Genomic DNA, 13,822 nt, shown 5'->3' with positions numbered 1-13,822 from the left:
CTACAACACAGCGGAATATAACGGCACGGCACAGGACCAGTCGGCCAGCCTGTCAAGCAACCCTTACCGGGTGTCAGCCATGCCAGACGACGTCCCATCTGTGGATGTCTCAGAGCAGCAGGCGTGGAGGGACTCGACGACCGACGTACCAGAGGAAGACGAGCAGTCGGAGGATTCATCCCTGAACGGGACCTATCAGGAGATCCCGTCCCCGACCGTGACCAAGGAGGGCGTCGAGGTCCTCTCTGGGCCTGACAACCACATCATTAGCAAGCATGTCCTGAGTAAGTGTCTATACGTGCCCCGATTGGACCTACCTCATCAAGCTGTTATTATGGACGGCACACCCCAAGAACACCCCCAAGACGGCCTTCCCGCACCTCGAGCTCTGGCTGGACATGTGGCTGATGATGACCGACCAACAGAAAAGCTCACGCGGTACGCATAGAAAGCATCGATCCCCAGTGACACAATAGCTTTATGCTAAGATGCCTTACATCACAGGCTCGTGAAGAAGCACAGCAAGCAGATCGAGATCCTCACCGTCTTCACCAGAGAAGGCGACATCGTCTGCTCGCACGAGGGAGCACCCGGCACGTCCGCCGAGCAACCTAGCAGTTATGCTGTGAGTTGACCACTTCACTTCACTGATGCACTCCCTCCCTCGAGATTTCAAACCGGCTTATTAGCTGTCTCCCAGTCGCCTCCCCCCCAACCCCCCCCCCCCCCAAAAAAAGAAGAAGGCTTGAGGATACGTAATAACGCTCTTCTACTCTACTCTAGCCCACCCCCGCAGAGGGCAGATACCTGCGCCTCGCGATAGAGCTAGGCTTCAGGGAAGACGGCTGCCCCTTCGGGTTCGGCGGCGCCGGCTGGCTCAGCGGGGCGCACGAGGAGGTCGACGACAAGTTCACCCTGCTCGGGTCGCCGGACGGCGAGGTGAGTTGACGGCCAACCCCCAAAGGCTCCCCCTGACCCCTGACCCACCACCCATGTGTCGAGGCTGACGCACGAGAGTTTAAACAAAAAAAAAACAGCACCCCTCAGAAGGCCCTCACCAGTTCTACGGCGTGCTGTCGCCCACGGGCCGGTACGTCTTCGCCGCCGTGCTCAGGGCCCCGGACCCGAAGACCATGCGCAAGGTTCGGGATCTGGCTGACAAGCTCGAGGTGTACGAGGCGTGGGCCGGGAAGGGCGGGCTCGTCTCCAAGATCGCTGCGAAGATCTGAGATGGGGGCCCGGGATGAACGGGACCGAAGAGGGAGGGACGAGTGTGTCAGGGGTGGAGTCATATATATCTCCTCGGAGCTCAATAGATTTCAGAGTTGCTCCAATGAGGCAAAATACGACGCGCCATAATAGTCGCAACATTCAATGAGGCCTTTTTGGGAAGAAACAAAGTCTTCGTGGTTTTTACATTGTGCTCTCTGGAACTTCTGCTTGGGCTTATTCTAAAAGCACAGAAACAAACAACACTACCATCAAACTTGGTCGGATCAGTGGCCAAAAAAACACCACGCACCGATCCCGTTGCAGACGGGATCTCGCATCAAATCGTGCAACCCACACCCAAACCTCCGACTATAATCTCCACTCCCGGCCTTCGGTGCCCTCGAGAAAGAACAGCCCCGCGAAATCATGCAGCCAATGCTTCGTGTGCTACAGTGGCCCTCAAAAGGGAGGCTCGTGGTATCCGTCTTGCAGATGACAAACAGTCCAGCCAAAGAAGGGTGGCTCACCAACCATCCGCCCCAACCCCAGGCCGGTCTGGGCCAAAGACGATCGATCAGTGCACCCGATACTGGCCACGCCACCTCCGCTTATGCCACGAGGTGTACTGGTCGTGCCCATCAGCCTTGGGCTCGCTTGCCTCTGTCACCGGGAGGCCGCAGATCAGCCACCACCACTCAGAGACGCTGACCGCCCCGCACCCCTCGGTGATCTCCCTGACCACGCCCATCTTGAGGGCCCACGCGCGGATGATCTCGACCTCGAACGTCTCGATGCAGGGCCGCAGCGCCTGGGCCGTGAACTCGTCCGTCATCGCCCCGCGGGCGGCCAGCACGAAGAGCACCGCCGACAGCATCTTGAACCAGCGGGACCGGTCGGGCTCGCCAAAGAAGTCGCACCACATCGGGAGCTTGCCATCCTCGGTGGCCCCGGGGATGACCGAGTCGTCGGTTGCCGTCCGCAGGATCTCAATGTCCTCGTTGTACACGTAGCGGGATGTAGGCGTCACCTGCAAATCAAAGCGGTAGTACGACTTTGGGAATTTGCGGGACTCGTAGAAACCTGGTTTGAACCCGAATGGGACGTCAAGCTTCTTGACGGGCTCGATACGCACCCGGCCGTGGGCTTGCAGGTTGAATACCGCGAGGACCATGCCGTCTTCGGTGCGCCATGGGATCTCGACGGCTTGACCATTGCGGAAAGCCTCGTCCATCTTCTCCTTGAAATCAGCGGCGACGCTGAACTTATCTTCATGGGAGAAACGGTCCAGAGTGCGCAGGAAGTGCTCATTGAGCTTGTAAGGACGGCCAGTGGCAAGAGCCTGGGACTTCTGCTTGATAGCGATGCGCCGGTGCTCGAGATCGTGTATGGTCGCCTCCAGGAGATCGCTGATTTCCTGCTCAGTGCGTTGGCCACCCCTGGCAAGGGTGAGGAATTTCTTCTTGATGCTCAGAGGCGTGTACGTGTCCGAGTCTGTGCAGCAGAGCGCCCGTACCCAGGAGCGGGCAATTGCCGAATCCGCATCTTCTTTCTGGTCCTGCTTCTCCAGCGCCGTCGATGCAGGCTCCGCAGCAGCATCCTGAAATTTGTTAAAGACGGACCTCTGCCAGTGGTAGTAACTATCACGCCAGTCAAACTCTCCCTTCTCGACGGGAACCAGCTCCAGCTCTTCGTCGAACTGTGGCATGTTTGGCGGCAAGTCAATACCCTCTCTCACAACCAGGGCGAGCGTCCACTTGATGAGACGAAGCCAATCATACTCCAGGGGCTTGTCGAAGTTGATCGTTGGCAGATCCCCGTTTTCATATGCCTCCAAGAAATCCTCCTGAAACTTAGCAGTCAAGTTTTGGATGAAACCCTGTCGCTCCTTCTTGATAGTAGCCCAGAATTTGCGAAGATTTGACAACTTCGAGTCTGGGAAGATCCTCATCAAGACGCCCCAGTCCATAGCCTTGTTGATACCACCCAAGAGTGTTGAGACTGCTACGTACGCGGCAATGCGGGTGTCCTCGGCCTTCCAGTCAATTTCTGGGTCTTCCTGCCCCTTCTGACGGAAGTATTCATTCGACTCTCTCGGGTAGGCGGTAAGCTCGCGCTGCAACTTCAGCTCGCGGATGCTCTCGTCCTTCGGCTGCCTCCTAATATACTTCCGAGGTGGATCACCACGCATAGGCAATGGGTATTTTCTTGGCCTCCCAGGACCGCGGCGAATGCCTCGCTCAGCGAATGGAACGATTCCCCAAAGCTCAGCAGTCTCTGCCGACATAGCCGCCTCTTCCTCTTCGGCCACCAGTTGCTCGTAAGGAATCGAGTCGGGGGTCCAGTTATTGCTTTCATCCCACGTCGGTATGCATGGTGACATGTTTGAGACTGCAGGAGTCGATGCGAAACAAATGAAGACATAGTCCGGAGCGATACTGCCCGACATGAATCTTTGGCCCTGGTCTGAAAGCTCCCAGGACACGCAGCCGTCCAAGCTCGTGACAAATTGGCCATAAGCTGGATCTGCCCAGGTGTCAGTCTTGCAGTGACTGGTAATCTTGTAGGCCATCTGTTCCATAGACTTCGGCAGCTGTTCCTTCAGCTGCTCTCTTGGCCCCGGGAACCAGCCATTCATTGTGAAGCTGGCGTTGTTGATCTCGAACCATTGGAGATGGATGTTCGGCCAGACTCCTTTTCCTGTAGACCCGAGTTCGATCGTGTCTACGAATGAACCATCCACCCTGGTGTGCGGCAGATGGTCCTCACCCTCGTTCGCCGATTGGTTTGCAGCGGTCTCTTCGACGTATCCGGGTTCGAGATCTGGCTGGTCTTCCTCTTCGAGACGGGTGTTTGGCTCAAGGAACTGCACCTTAGTCGGTGCGGTGTAGCTACTGGTTGGCGCGTTGGCAGTGCCTGAGAAGAATGAAGCAGGTAGGGAGCCCAAGCCCGGATTCGTCGCGTGGGACTCGTCTATACTGTATTGGTGTGGCATAATGGACCATGAAACCGAATATTCATCTTCATCAGCTGCGTCGAGATTGGCCCTATCGTACTTCCTTCTTCTCCTCCTCTTCCCTCCTGGTCGCTCAGAGGACTCGCCTTCGGCAGCTCGCTTTCGTCCGCGGCGGCGTGGTTTCTCGGCGGTTTCGGCATCACCATCACCACCATCGGACTCTTCATCCTCTGACTGGATACGATGGCGGTTGCGCGGCCGCACGCCAGCAAGGCCCTTTTCAAGATAGAAAGGCGCTTCTAAAGTCACGATTTCCTCTTCTAGCTTGTGGTCTCGTCTACCGGGTCCTTTTCCACGTTGAACGGGAAGTCTGTCCAGTTTCTTGAAGTGCGCAATCTCGCTGTCATCAGGGGCAAAACCTGGAGGAATGTACACATCCGGTTGGGCGGCTTTCATCTTCTTCCTGAGATCTCCTGCCACCGGACCATTGGGATCGATGTGGTTGAGTGTAAGTATGACCAAAGTCGTCCAAAGTCGCTCAGTAGGCGATTTGAATGCTGAGGACATCTCCTTAACTTCTTGTTGTTGTTGCAGCTTCCTGATCACCCTGGTGACTCCCATGTTCGTTGGCAGGGGCTGACCGGGCCATCTCTGGACGTAAATCTTCAAAATGGCATAGAACAATGCTCTGCCACCCGGAAATACCCCGCCATTGTTGTCGAGAAGATACCGGACAATCTCCTCGATCTTGTGCGAACGTAGTTCCTTGGGGGTTCGTGCCTGGAAGTCGGTGGGCGGCACCCGGAACGGCTGTAATCGATCCTGGACAGCTTTGCCTTGTTGCCAGTCCTCTCGTCCCGAGGCTATATCAGCCTCGGCCGGAACCGCGGGACGTTGTATAGGTGGAGCCTTTGGTGCCTTGACACTGCCCTGCGTACTCGATGGTGGTATGCCAGGAATTTCTTGCGGTTGTACACTAGGCTGCTCAAGCACATCAAGAGGGTATGCATCATACGAAGCAAACGCACTCGTTGTGAAAGGAGATTCAGTGGATTCTTGCATCGCAACTGCTGCGCCCGGGTTGGATATCGGATCCTGATATGGCGCGACAGCCGTACTGTGCACCTCAGGGCTTTGTTCAGTCGCATTGACCATCCGTTCGTCTTGCCGACTGTCTGAGTCAAATCCTTGGAAGCCCGAAGTTGAGGATCTCGGCTGCCGCTTTGTCTTCTCAGCACGGATGTGTGCAAGATAAGGAAGCTCCTCGTCTGCCATGGCCTCATTCGGGTCCTCGGGTGCTGTATGGCTGTTGCCACCAGGATCGACTGCCTTTGGCTCTGTCACGGTGAGGACCACTTGTCGACCAGCAGGCTCACTCGCATTTGCGGCGTCCTTCGCGGCAGCTTCCGAGATTTTGAGCCCCCGTGGAGCTGACACTCCCGGCAGTCCAAGATTGCTGTGTCCCAGAGCGGTCCGTTGTTTTATGATCGTGCGTTGATTAGCAGAATCGCTCTGGTCCGCGGACTTGAAGGGAAACGGTTTATTCCTCTTGGGGACACGAGTAGCTCTAGGAGTTCGGGGCGAGGATGAGACACTATCACCGCCCCCCGGGCTGTCTTTGGGACTCCTGACTTCATCTTGAGGCTCAGGGGTTCTGGCCGCCAAACGGCTCTTGCGGACAGGTTTCGCCTTAACCATGAGGTCTGGATTTTCAGCGTAGAATGGATTGCAAGAGACCTTGGCCTTCTCAAGGTGGTATTTGAGGCCAATGTCATTCTTCCAGGTTCCACCGCACTTCTCGCAGACGTAATTGTCGGGCTTGGGCTTCCTCGGCTGTCGCGCTGTCTTTGACGGGGCAGGAGCCGCCTTGGTTGCAGGCTTCTCTGCTGACAATGCCTCGCCGTCCACGGGAGGGGTTTCATGAACTGCATCATTATTGCTTAGCCCCTGTGGAGCCTCCTGTGCCGCTTTATTTTCAATGACAACGCCGTTGCTTTGCACCACGATGCTACCGTCATCTCCTCCGGCCGCTTCTTGGCTAAGTTTCGGATCTGGTGAGGAAGCGACTGCTGGCTCAGTCGATATCATTATGTCATCACCAGCCTGATCCGCTGATTTCTCGATAGAATCGCCATGATGAATGCCAGTCGCCCCGGCGTCAACTTGTGGCGGTTGGGTATGCCTCTTCCGTGGTGTACGACTGGGCTTAGACCGGGACAGCGCTGGGGCTGGCTTGGGATAATCCGTCCATCCTGGGAGATAGTTTGGATCCTTCAACTTGTCTGATCGAAAAATTACAACAAGAGACTTCCTCGGTCGGCCCTTTCTTTGAGGATTAGGATTTAGCGAACCGGGTATGCCAACGTAGACACCAGGATTGCTTCGGTCCTGCTCTTCTTCGGTCTCCTCTTCTGATTCGTCATCCTGCTCATCCTCTAGGATATCGCCATCATGCTCCTGGGAGACTTGTGCCTTCATTGCCGCCCTGCGCTTTGGTCTTGGCTCTCCTTCGACAGAAGCCGCTTCTGCCGCCACGTCGGCGTCTTCGTTGTCCAAGTCAAGAGCTTCCGAGTAAGACGCAATTTGGGTGGCCTTGCGCTTCCTTGAGGTTCGGGCGGGAACAGTCGTCTCGGCTTCGTCGACATTGGGCTGAACCTTGGCCTGAACCTTGGCCTTGGGTGGCCGGCCCCTTCTCTTCGGCGCCACAGGCATCGCAGCTGTCCCTGCGACCTGTTCAACTCCAGCCTTCTCCCCGTCCAAGTGCTCCGTTGCCTTTATAGTTTGATCAGTGGAGCCAGCGACATTGAGTTTCGATTTACGACTGCCGTAAGGCCGTCGGGCTTTGATCGGCTTTCCGGGCTCCGTGCGACTCAGTTGCGTGAGATACGACGACCCGTCCTCAGCAAAGACCTTGGGGTCGACTGATCCAAACCCAAAAGCATCTGCACCGATTTGATGCGCGGGAGGCTGCTCTGATCCATCAACATCCTGACGCAGAGCCGGGTCGATGGTTAGTTGTTCTTCCTGTTGGTTAGATGGCTTGAAATTTTGTGCTCCAGCCAAAGAAAACATGTATTGTTTTGTGTTCCCCAATTTGACCAGTTCCTTGCTCATCTGGTATTCTCGTAGGCCGGGGGGTTGAACATCTCCATTGGTTAGATTTACCAAGTGGGTGAACATGTGCCGACGGAAAACGTAGCCGACAGTGTCGGTGCTGATCTCAGGGTTTGAGTAGCCACGCGTGCCGCCTGTCATGATGAAGTCGGCAACTGTGTTTGCCAGAGGCTTCTCGGGCACCCAACCGGTCATGGTGGCGCCGAGCCTCACTTTAGGCTTCTTCCTGACAACCCTGACAGTTGACTGCGCGGAGCTTGACGCCTTCTTCTGTCTCCCTTTGCCTCCCTTTGGTTTCGATCTGGCCCTCGGCTGCTTGTCCCTGCCTTGGTTCGTGTACCGTGAAGTCTTCTTGCCGGTGGCTAAGAGAAGCCTCCAATCTGATTCCGTAGGATCCCTGGCAAACCTGACGCAGTCCTTGAACACGTGCTTGTCGCCAGCGAAAGTGGCGGCAACGTAAGAGACGTTTCCCAACTTGTGGAAACGACGAAGGAACCTAGACATGACCTTCATTTGCCACCTCTTTCCCAGGATCCCAAGCTTTGCCTTCAGATCTCTAATCCGGAGAGTGCCCCAGGCTTTGGTGATGGCGATCATGGTTTGGCCCAGCGCCATGTAGTGGATTTCTGGCCGGCCTGCCTTATCCTTGCCGGTCCACTGATAGTGCCATGGAACAGGTTGCATATCTCGAGTCAATGAGGCCCGCGACAAGTCCTTGCCGCCCAGAGGGTTCGACGGCACAGGTAGCGCAGGGGCGAACTTGGTCAGCCAGAGCTTGCTGGTCTTCATGCCTCTGACCATGTGGGTGCGCTTTGCAATGTAGCCTTTCTGCGCGAGGAAGTCCGTCCTCTTTGGGACTGAACGCTTATCTTGGCCGGTGACCCTGTTGAGATCGCCCTGAAGGATGCCATCCTCCTTCGTTGAGCCGATGGCGACCAGGCACTTCCACTCCAGGTTGGGCACGCGCTTGTAGTCTATGCTGTGTCCGGTGAGTGTCTTCCAAATGGTCTCCTCCCCAACGAATATGCGAGGTCGGATTTTGGGCAGTTTGTTGTGCTTGGGCACGGCAGGATCGGGCTTCTCATCTTGGAGTGGCGCAGCGACTTGTCCAGCGTCTTCCGGAATGGACATCATCTCATCGAATGTGAGATGATTCCATTCCCCTTCAGGACCGATGCTGACTTCACCAGTGCTTATAAGCCATTTCCAAGCAAGGCGCGCCAGTTTCAGCTGAGCCTCCGTAGGCGGGCTCCTGGTGAGCACCTCTCGAGGCTGCTGGCCGCCTAGCTCATCCTTTCGTGCATCTCTATCATTCTCTTGGAATCTTATGACAGCAGCGACCAGCTCAGACACGGGGCATCCTGTCATGATGGTCAGCATTGAATTTCATTTTGAAGAATGCGCCCGTGGCGAAGCGTATGCAAGGGTTGCGGAAGTGATGGGCGCGCTGCGTGTAAATGACAAGACACATGACCATCCGATCAGAAGGAGGGACAGTTGGGGTTTGGAATGTATGCGACGTGTGTAAGATGCATGCGACGCCATCACGAAGGAGGAAAGAGGCGCTTGACTCACCATCGCCGAAAAATGAGACCTCCCCGACAAGCCACTCAACAAGCTCGTCCAGACCCTGAGCCATGATGACGATGCGTTTCCGCGTTCATAGCGGCAAGAAAAGCATGTGCGATGGTTGATCTGGTGGCGGTTCGAAAGTAGGACCTCGAGGTTTTTTCGTGCTGATGGAAAAGTGGGTTGAAAATCAATGTCGTTGCGACGCGACGTCGAGTTTCGGCTGCGCATGCGAAATCAGAGCGGCTTGGCGCGGCGGCGATACGGTAGCTGGCAGGTCGGGTCTGGGTGGGGGGCGACGGCTTGATGCGCCGTCGGGTTGGGGACGAGGGGGTCCGAGCTGTAGAAGCCCCGCCGTCGCAGCTCGTGCGTGCCCAGTTAACAGTCAGTACTGTGTAGCCAGCACCAAGGTGTTCAACTGCGTGGAGGAACAATTGCTTGAAGAAGGATATCAGACATCAAGTCCCGAACAGGTCATGGTCGTTTCTTTGATTTGTGGGGCAATCTAAGATTGCAGTACGGAGCGAAGGTTGATGTTTTTTGGAAGCACTTCCAAGTACATGGGCAGGCCGGTTGGTAGTGTTAGGCCGGCTGGCTTGGCCAATTCAGGTCCAAGTGGTTTTGAGCCCAGGGGAAGTGAATACCATAATCACAGCTGCATGGAGTTCACAAAACAAGCTGTTGGACAAATAAGCACATTGAATGCGTTTGAAACGTAATGTTGGCTGCGACAGCAATTCAGAGTCAAACAAGTGGATTGGGTATCTTTCAATGTCAACATGAGCCACTCCATGCTATTCCTCCTGCCCCTCCCGCTTTTCCCTTTTGGCCTGCATCATCTTCCTGTACGAAGCCAACACCTCCTCTCTGACGCTCTGAAGTTCTTCTCTCTGCTTCAAACTTCCCGCTGCCTTGGGTATTGTGCCCACATCAACACCAGCACCACGCACCTTGAACAGCTCCTTTGGCTTGGTCTTGAGCTCCGGCGGGGCCTGGGCGAAGTCGTGTAGTCCAGCCTTCTTCTCGCCCCGTTTCTTTTTCAGCTCCTCCCACGGATCGTCGTCGTCCGCTTCGGCAGACTCCCAGACGGAGCGCCCCTTTTTGCCCTTCTTCTTCTTCTTTCCCTTGCCGCCTTGATCCTCCAGGTCCAACTTCCACTTGACGCCTGCTTCTTCGTTCTCCATCTCGGCTTCTTCCGCCTCCTCGGCCTCCTCGCGCCTCTTCTCTTGGATGGCTGCCTCCTCTCGCCGCCACTCATCGTACAGCTTGTGCATCTTCTTCTCCTTGCGCGTCCTTTGCGTCTTGAGCCCCAGGGGATCCTTCTTGCCGCCCTTGTTCACCAGGCCCATGACTGGCAGGGCGGCATCCACACGCCTTGCGAAGTCGGACAGCTTCTCGCCCGGCCGGATCGTAGGGGCTTCCTCCTGGGCATTTTCCGTCTCGACCGTGGCATCGCCCTCGGGCACCTTGCTCTTCTTCTTCTTCTTTGGTGCCGCATCTCTGGATCCGTCATCGAGGCCGCTTCTGAATTTCTTGCCATCGGCGAATGCCATCAGACGTTTGAAGGCACGAGGCGCGTCGTCCTTCTTGTCGGCAGCACCTCGCTTGCGCTTGGCACCCCGGGGTGCGTCGGGGGCCCTGTCTTTGCTTGCATCGTTGGCATTTGGTTTCCCTTTGCCCTTGTTTCCACCTGACTTGTTGGCATTCTGTCTGGCCAGCTTAGGTGCGACGACAGGAAGCGGTCTGGCTATCTGGGTAGGTGGTAGGTCGTATCTGTGTCGGAACACCATGTCAGTTGCAACCTTGTGATGAGTGCGCATGCAGACAGTCAAGCACAAATGGTTGGGAGGGTATGCACCCACGTGGAATCATCCTTATCTCTCCTGGTGTGTTTGTGAGGCATCCTGGCGGCAGATGACCAGAAATTGCGTGCAGCGAGTGTCGCGGGCCAGGGAAAATAGTGCTGCAAAAGTTGAGTAAGAAGTGAAGCAACTCGTTGCTGATTGCCCACTGGAAAGGGCCTAGTCGGGCCCCGTGTGAAAATGCGGCTTCCAGATTGGAGATTTTTTTTCCCTGTGTCCGTTTCCCCAAAGCCAACGGAGCGCCGTTTCCCTAACAGGCCTGAGTCGACCGACCGTCTGCAGCGGAGCAGGCTGGCTGATCATGTCCTTTCCCGTTAGCGCAGTTTTGGTGCAGGGGTATGTCGACTTAGACGACGAGGGCCCAGCGTCGAAGCAATCCAGACCTCACTCGCCGTTCCAGGGTCCATTCTCTTACACTGTCCCGCCTGCGACATCTGCCAGCGAGGGTTGACAGAACATGCCCTGGTGCGGCGCCCATGTGCCTCGCAGCGACAAGCGGAGACGATGTAGCCATGCGAGGCAAAACGGCAGTTGACAGCTCCTGTCCCGTATCTGGCCCATGTGGTTTGCACACCAGCATTTGCTTTCTTTTAAAGATGGCTGCCCTTCCGCACCCCAGGCTTGGTATCCTTTGACGGAGCAGAGACAGCGGCTTCTCATTTGGCTTCAAGAAAGTTTGTTCTTTCTCTCTTGTTCACCGCAAAGACTCGGTTTCCCGCCTGTTGCTTCCCTCCTCCATAGTCTGTCTCATCATCCACTCAGGCACAGTCCCAGTGGACACCAATAGCCTTCACTCGCGCCTTTCCCACCCCCTCTGGATTCACTGAAACACTGTTCTTCTGGTGTGAGATCTGTGGTTCGGCTCCAGGCACCACCACTGCCGTACACGACCGCTTGGTTGTCCCAGGGCGGCTCCTGCGTCCGAAAACAGAGAGGTCCAGAGCTACCTAGCTATCCTAGCGCCAGAGTCACCAGCCGACGAGCTTCACGAGCTTAGTCCGTCCTCAGCAGCTGCCTCTAGCGCCATACTTCGTCCGATGGCCGGGGTCCAAAGCATTGCGCCATATTGAGAGCCAGTCACCGCCATGACCTTCGGGTTCGCACTCGACAATTCCTAGTACTGGACAGCAGGCTGCGCTGTAAAGCCTCCCGAGGTCCTCTCGACCCATAAAACCCCCCTAACAAACCTAACCTCTCTCTACACTCATACTTGACCATGTACAACACCAATATGGACCCCTCACAGCCCTACCGAGACTCAAGCTCAGAACGGAAAGCAATGTCTCATCGGAGGACGCATAGTGTCGATAGCGAAGCCACTATCAGCGGTGACTCCGAGCCCCTCATACAGAAGAGCGGTACCGGTGTTGACTCGGAATACTCTGGCCATCAGATTTACACAGGATGCGGGCCGTGCAAAAGGAGAAGAAGATGGATGTCTCTGCTGCTGTTCGGGCTGCCCAGCCTGGTGTTGTGAGTGTTTCCTGTCTCTCGCTGCATTTCCTCACAAGCACACTGACCAAGCTAGGGCCATGCTGTTGGCATTAGATGTCCTGCTCCGGCTGGGCTGGGACTCATGGGTCGAGGAAGACAGTGCGGGTGAAGAGTTCTGCAAGTGGGGAGGGGCAGGTACCGGGACAGAAGCCATGTCCTGGTACCCAACCGACTTCCTACAAGATGTGATACCAAAACAGATACACTCACACAACGATTACTGGCGCAAAGTGCCGCTCTTCACGGCCCTCAAACAGGGCTGCATGAGCGTCGAGGCCGACGTGTGGCTGTTCGACGACCCAGATCGAAAAGACCAGCTCTACGTCGGCCACAGCAAGTCGGCCCTACAACCGTACCGGACCTTCCAATCACTCTACATCCAGCCTCTGGTCGACATACTAGAACGACAGAACCCACAAACAGACTTCTACAATGGCACCAGCAATGGTGTGTACGACGCTGCGCCCGGTCAGACACTCACTCTCCTCGTGGATGTCAAAACCGACGGCGCAAACACATGGCCCAAGGTCGTCGAACAGCTCCAGCCCCTCAGGGAACGGGGGTGGCTCACTCACTTCGCCAACGGCACAATACACGAGAGGGCCATCACCGTTGTGGGCACGGGGAACACCCCTTTCGACCTCGTGGCAGGAAATGACACCTATCGCGACTATTTCTTCGATGCGCCGCTCGACCGCCTAGCCGATTCCCCATACGACTCGACAAACTCGTATTTCGCGAGTGTCTCATTTGGGTCAACGATCGGTAGCGCCTGGATGGGGAAGATGAGCAGGGAGCAGACCCGGAGGATCAGGCTGCAGGTGCAGCAGGCGCACGCGAGGGGGCTGAAGGCACGATACTGGGACATTCCGGAGTGGCCAGTCAACAGGCGCAACCGCATCTGGGACCTGCTGGTTGAGGAGGGGGTCGACCTGCTGAACGCGGATAATGTTAAGGCCGCCGCCAGGCGGAACTGGAAGTACTAGTCGCTACTTTCATTTGATCCATTTGCGATGACCTGCAACCTTGGAACGGCCTGGCGGGTAGCCATCGGCCTCAGTGTGCCTGTGGAGAACGGGCTGTGTACATAAAGTCTAATTCGGTCATATTGGGTACCTCATCCTAGGATCCACAAAATTCATCTCAAATCCCTTTTGCCTGGCTGGGTGTTTTGAGCCCAGTGATGGGAGACACGGTGGCACGGGGCAGAGTAACTTTTGCCGGGGCGTGCAGGGCGCGCGGGTGTGCCTGTGTGTGGGATGAGGGTGGCAGTGGGTGGGCAGACCATGCGGGATTCGTTTTAGGTTTGGATTGATAGAAAGCTTGTTTTTGTAGATCGGCGGATCATCCAAACATAGCCAGCTCCTAAGGGTCCCCCAGAGGTCACACTATGGCCGGAAATGGTGCTCGTTTGATGACTCCCAGACACCGAATGAAACCACAGCCCCTTTGAACCTCCAACTAGCTCTCGACCTGACGTGCCGAATGCTCCGCAGCCCGCGGCTCACGGCTCGCGTGAGGGCTTTCGCTCTCGCCGGCTGGTACCCTCGCCCTCCTACTTAGGGTCTGTGTGCTCGCATGCATCGGATCTGCCTCGTCTGCTGTAGCGTGCCACCAC

The 13,822-nt window shown here is 56.2% G+C and overlaps 3 protein-coding genes across 3 annotated transcripts; 1 reads left to right on the top strand and 2 right to left on the bottom strand.

Moving 5' to 3' along the window:
* Positions 1 to 1,384: 1,384 nt before the first annotated feature.
* On the bottom strand, positions 1,385 to 9,316 carry KVR01_011255 (uncharacterized protein). The gene is made up of 2 exons (XM_044791177.1): positions 8,855 to 9,316; positions 1,385 to 8,640 (listed from the first exon to the last, which is right to left on the bottom strand). Exons 1-2 carry the CDS (start codon positions 8,916 to 8,918, stop codon positions 1,787 to 1,789), a joined length of 6,918 nt encoding a protein of 2,305 aa, XP_044639630.1. The 5' UTR covers positions 8,919 to 9,316; the 3' UTR covers positions 1,385 to 1,786.
* A 269-nt stretch (positions 9,317 to 9,585) lies between these two features.
* KVR01_011239 (uncharacterized protein) lies at positions 9,586 to 10,870 on the bottom strand. The gene is made up of 2 exons (XM_044786825.1): positions 10,711 to 10,870; positions 9,586 to 10,621 (listed from the first exon to the last, which is right to left on the bottom strand). Exons 1-2 carry the CDS (start codon positions 10,749 to 10,751, stop codon positions 9,643 to 9,645), a joined length of 1,020 nt encoding a protein of 339 aa, XP_044639614.1. The 5' UTR covers positions 10,752 to 10,870; the 3' UTR covers positions 9,586 to 9,642.
* Positions 10,871 to 11,111: 241 nt separating this feature from the next.
* Positions 11,112 to 13,361, top strand: KVR01_011236 (uncharacterized protein). Its single transcript, XM_044793683.1, has 2 exons — positions 11,112 to 12,183; positions 12,239 to 13,361. The coding sequence occupies exons 1-2, from the start codon at positions 11,927 to 11,929 to the stop codon at positions 13,188 to 13,190; spliced, it is 1,209 nt and encodes a 402-aa protein (XP_044639611.1). The 5' UTR covers positions 11,112 to 11,926; the 3' UTR covers positions 13,191 to 13,361.
* The last annotated feature ends 461 nt before the right edge of the window (positions 13,362 to 13,822 follow it).

Source organism: Diaporthe batatas, assembly GCF_019321695.1.
Source record: "Diaporthe batatas strain CRI 302-4 chromosome Unknown Contig00015, whole genome shotgun sequence".
NCBI lineage: Eukaryota > Fungi > Ascomycota > Sordariomycetes > Diaporthales > Diaporthaceae > Diaporthe > Diaporthe batatas.
Note: the sequence above shows the minus strand (reverse complement) of the source record. Positions and strands in the feature narration are given on the sequence as shown.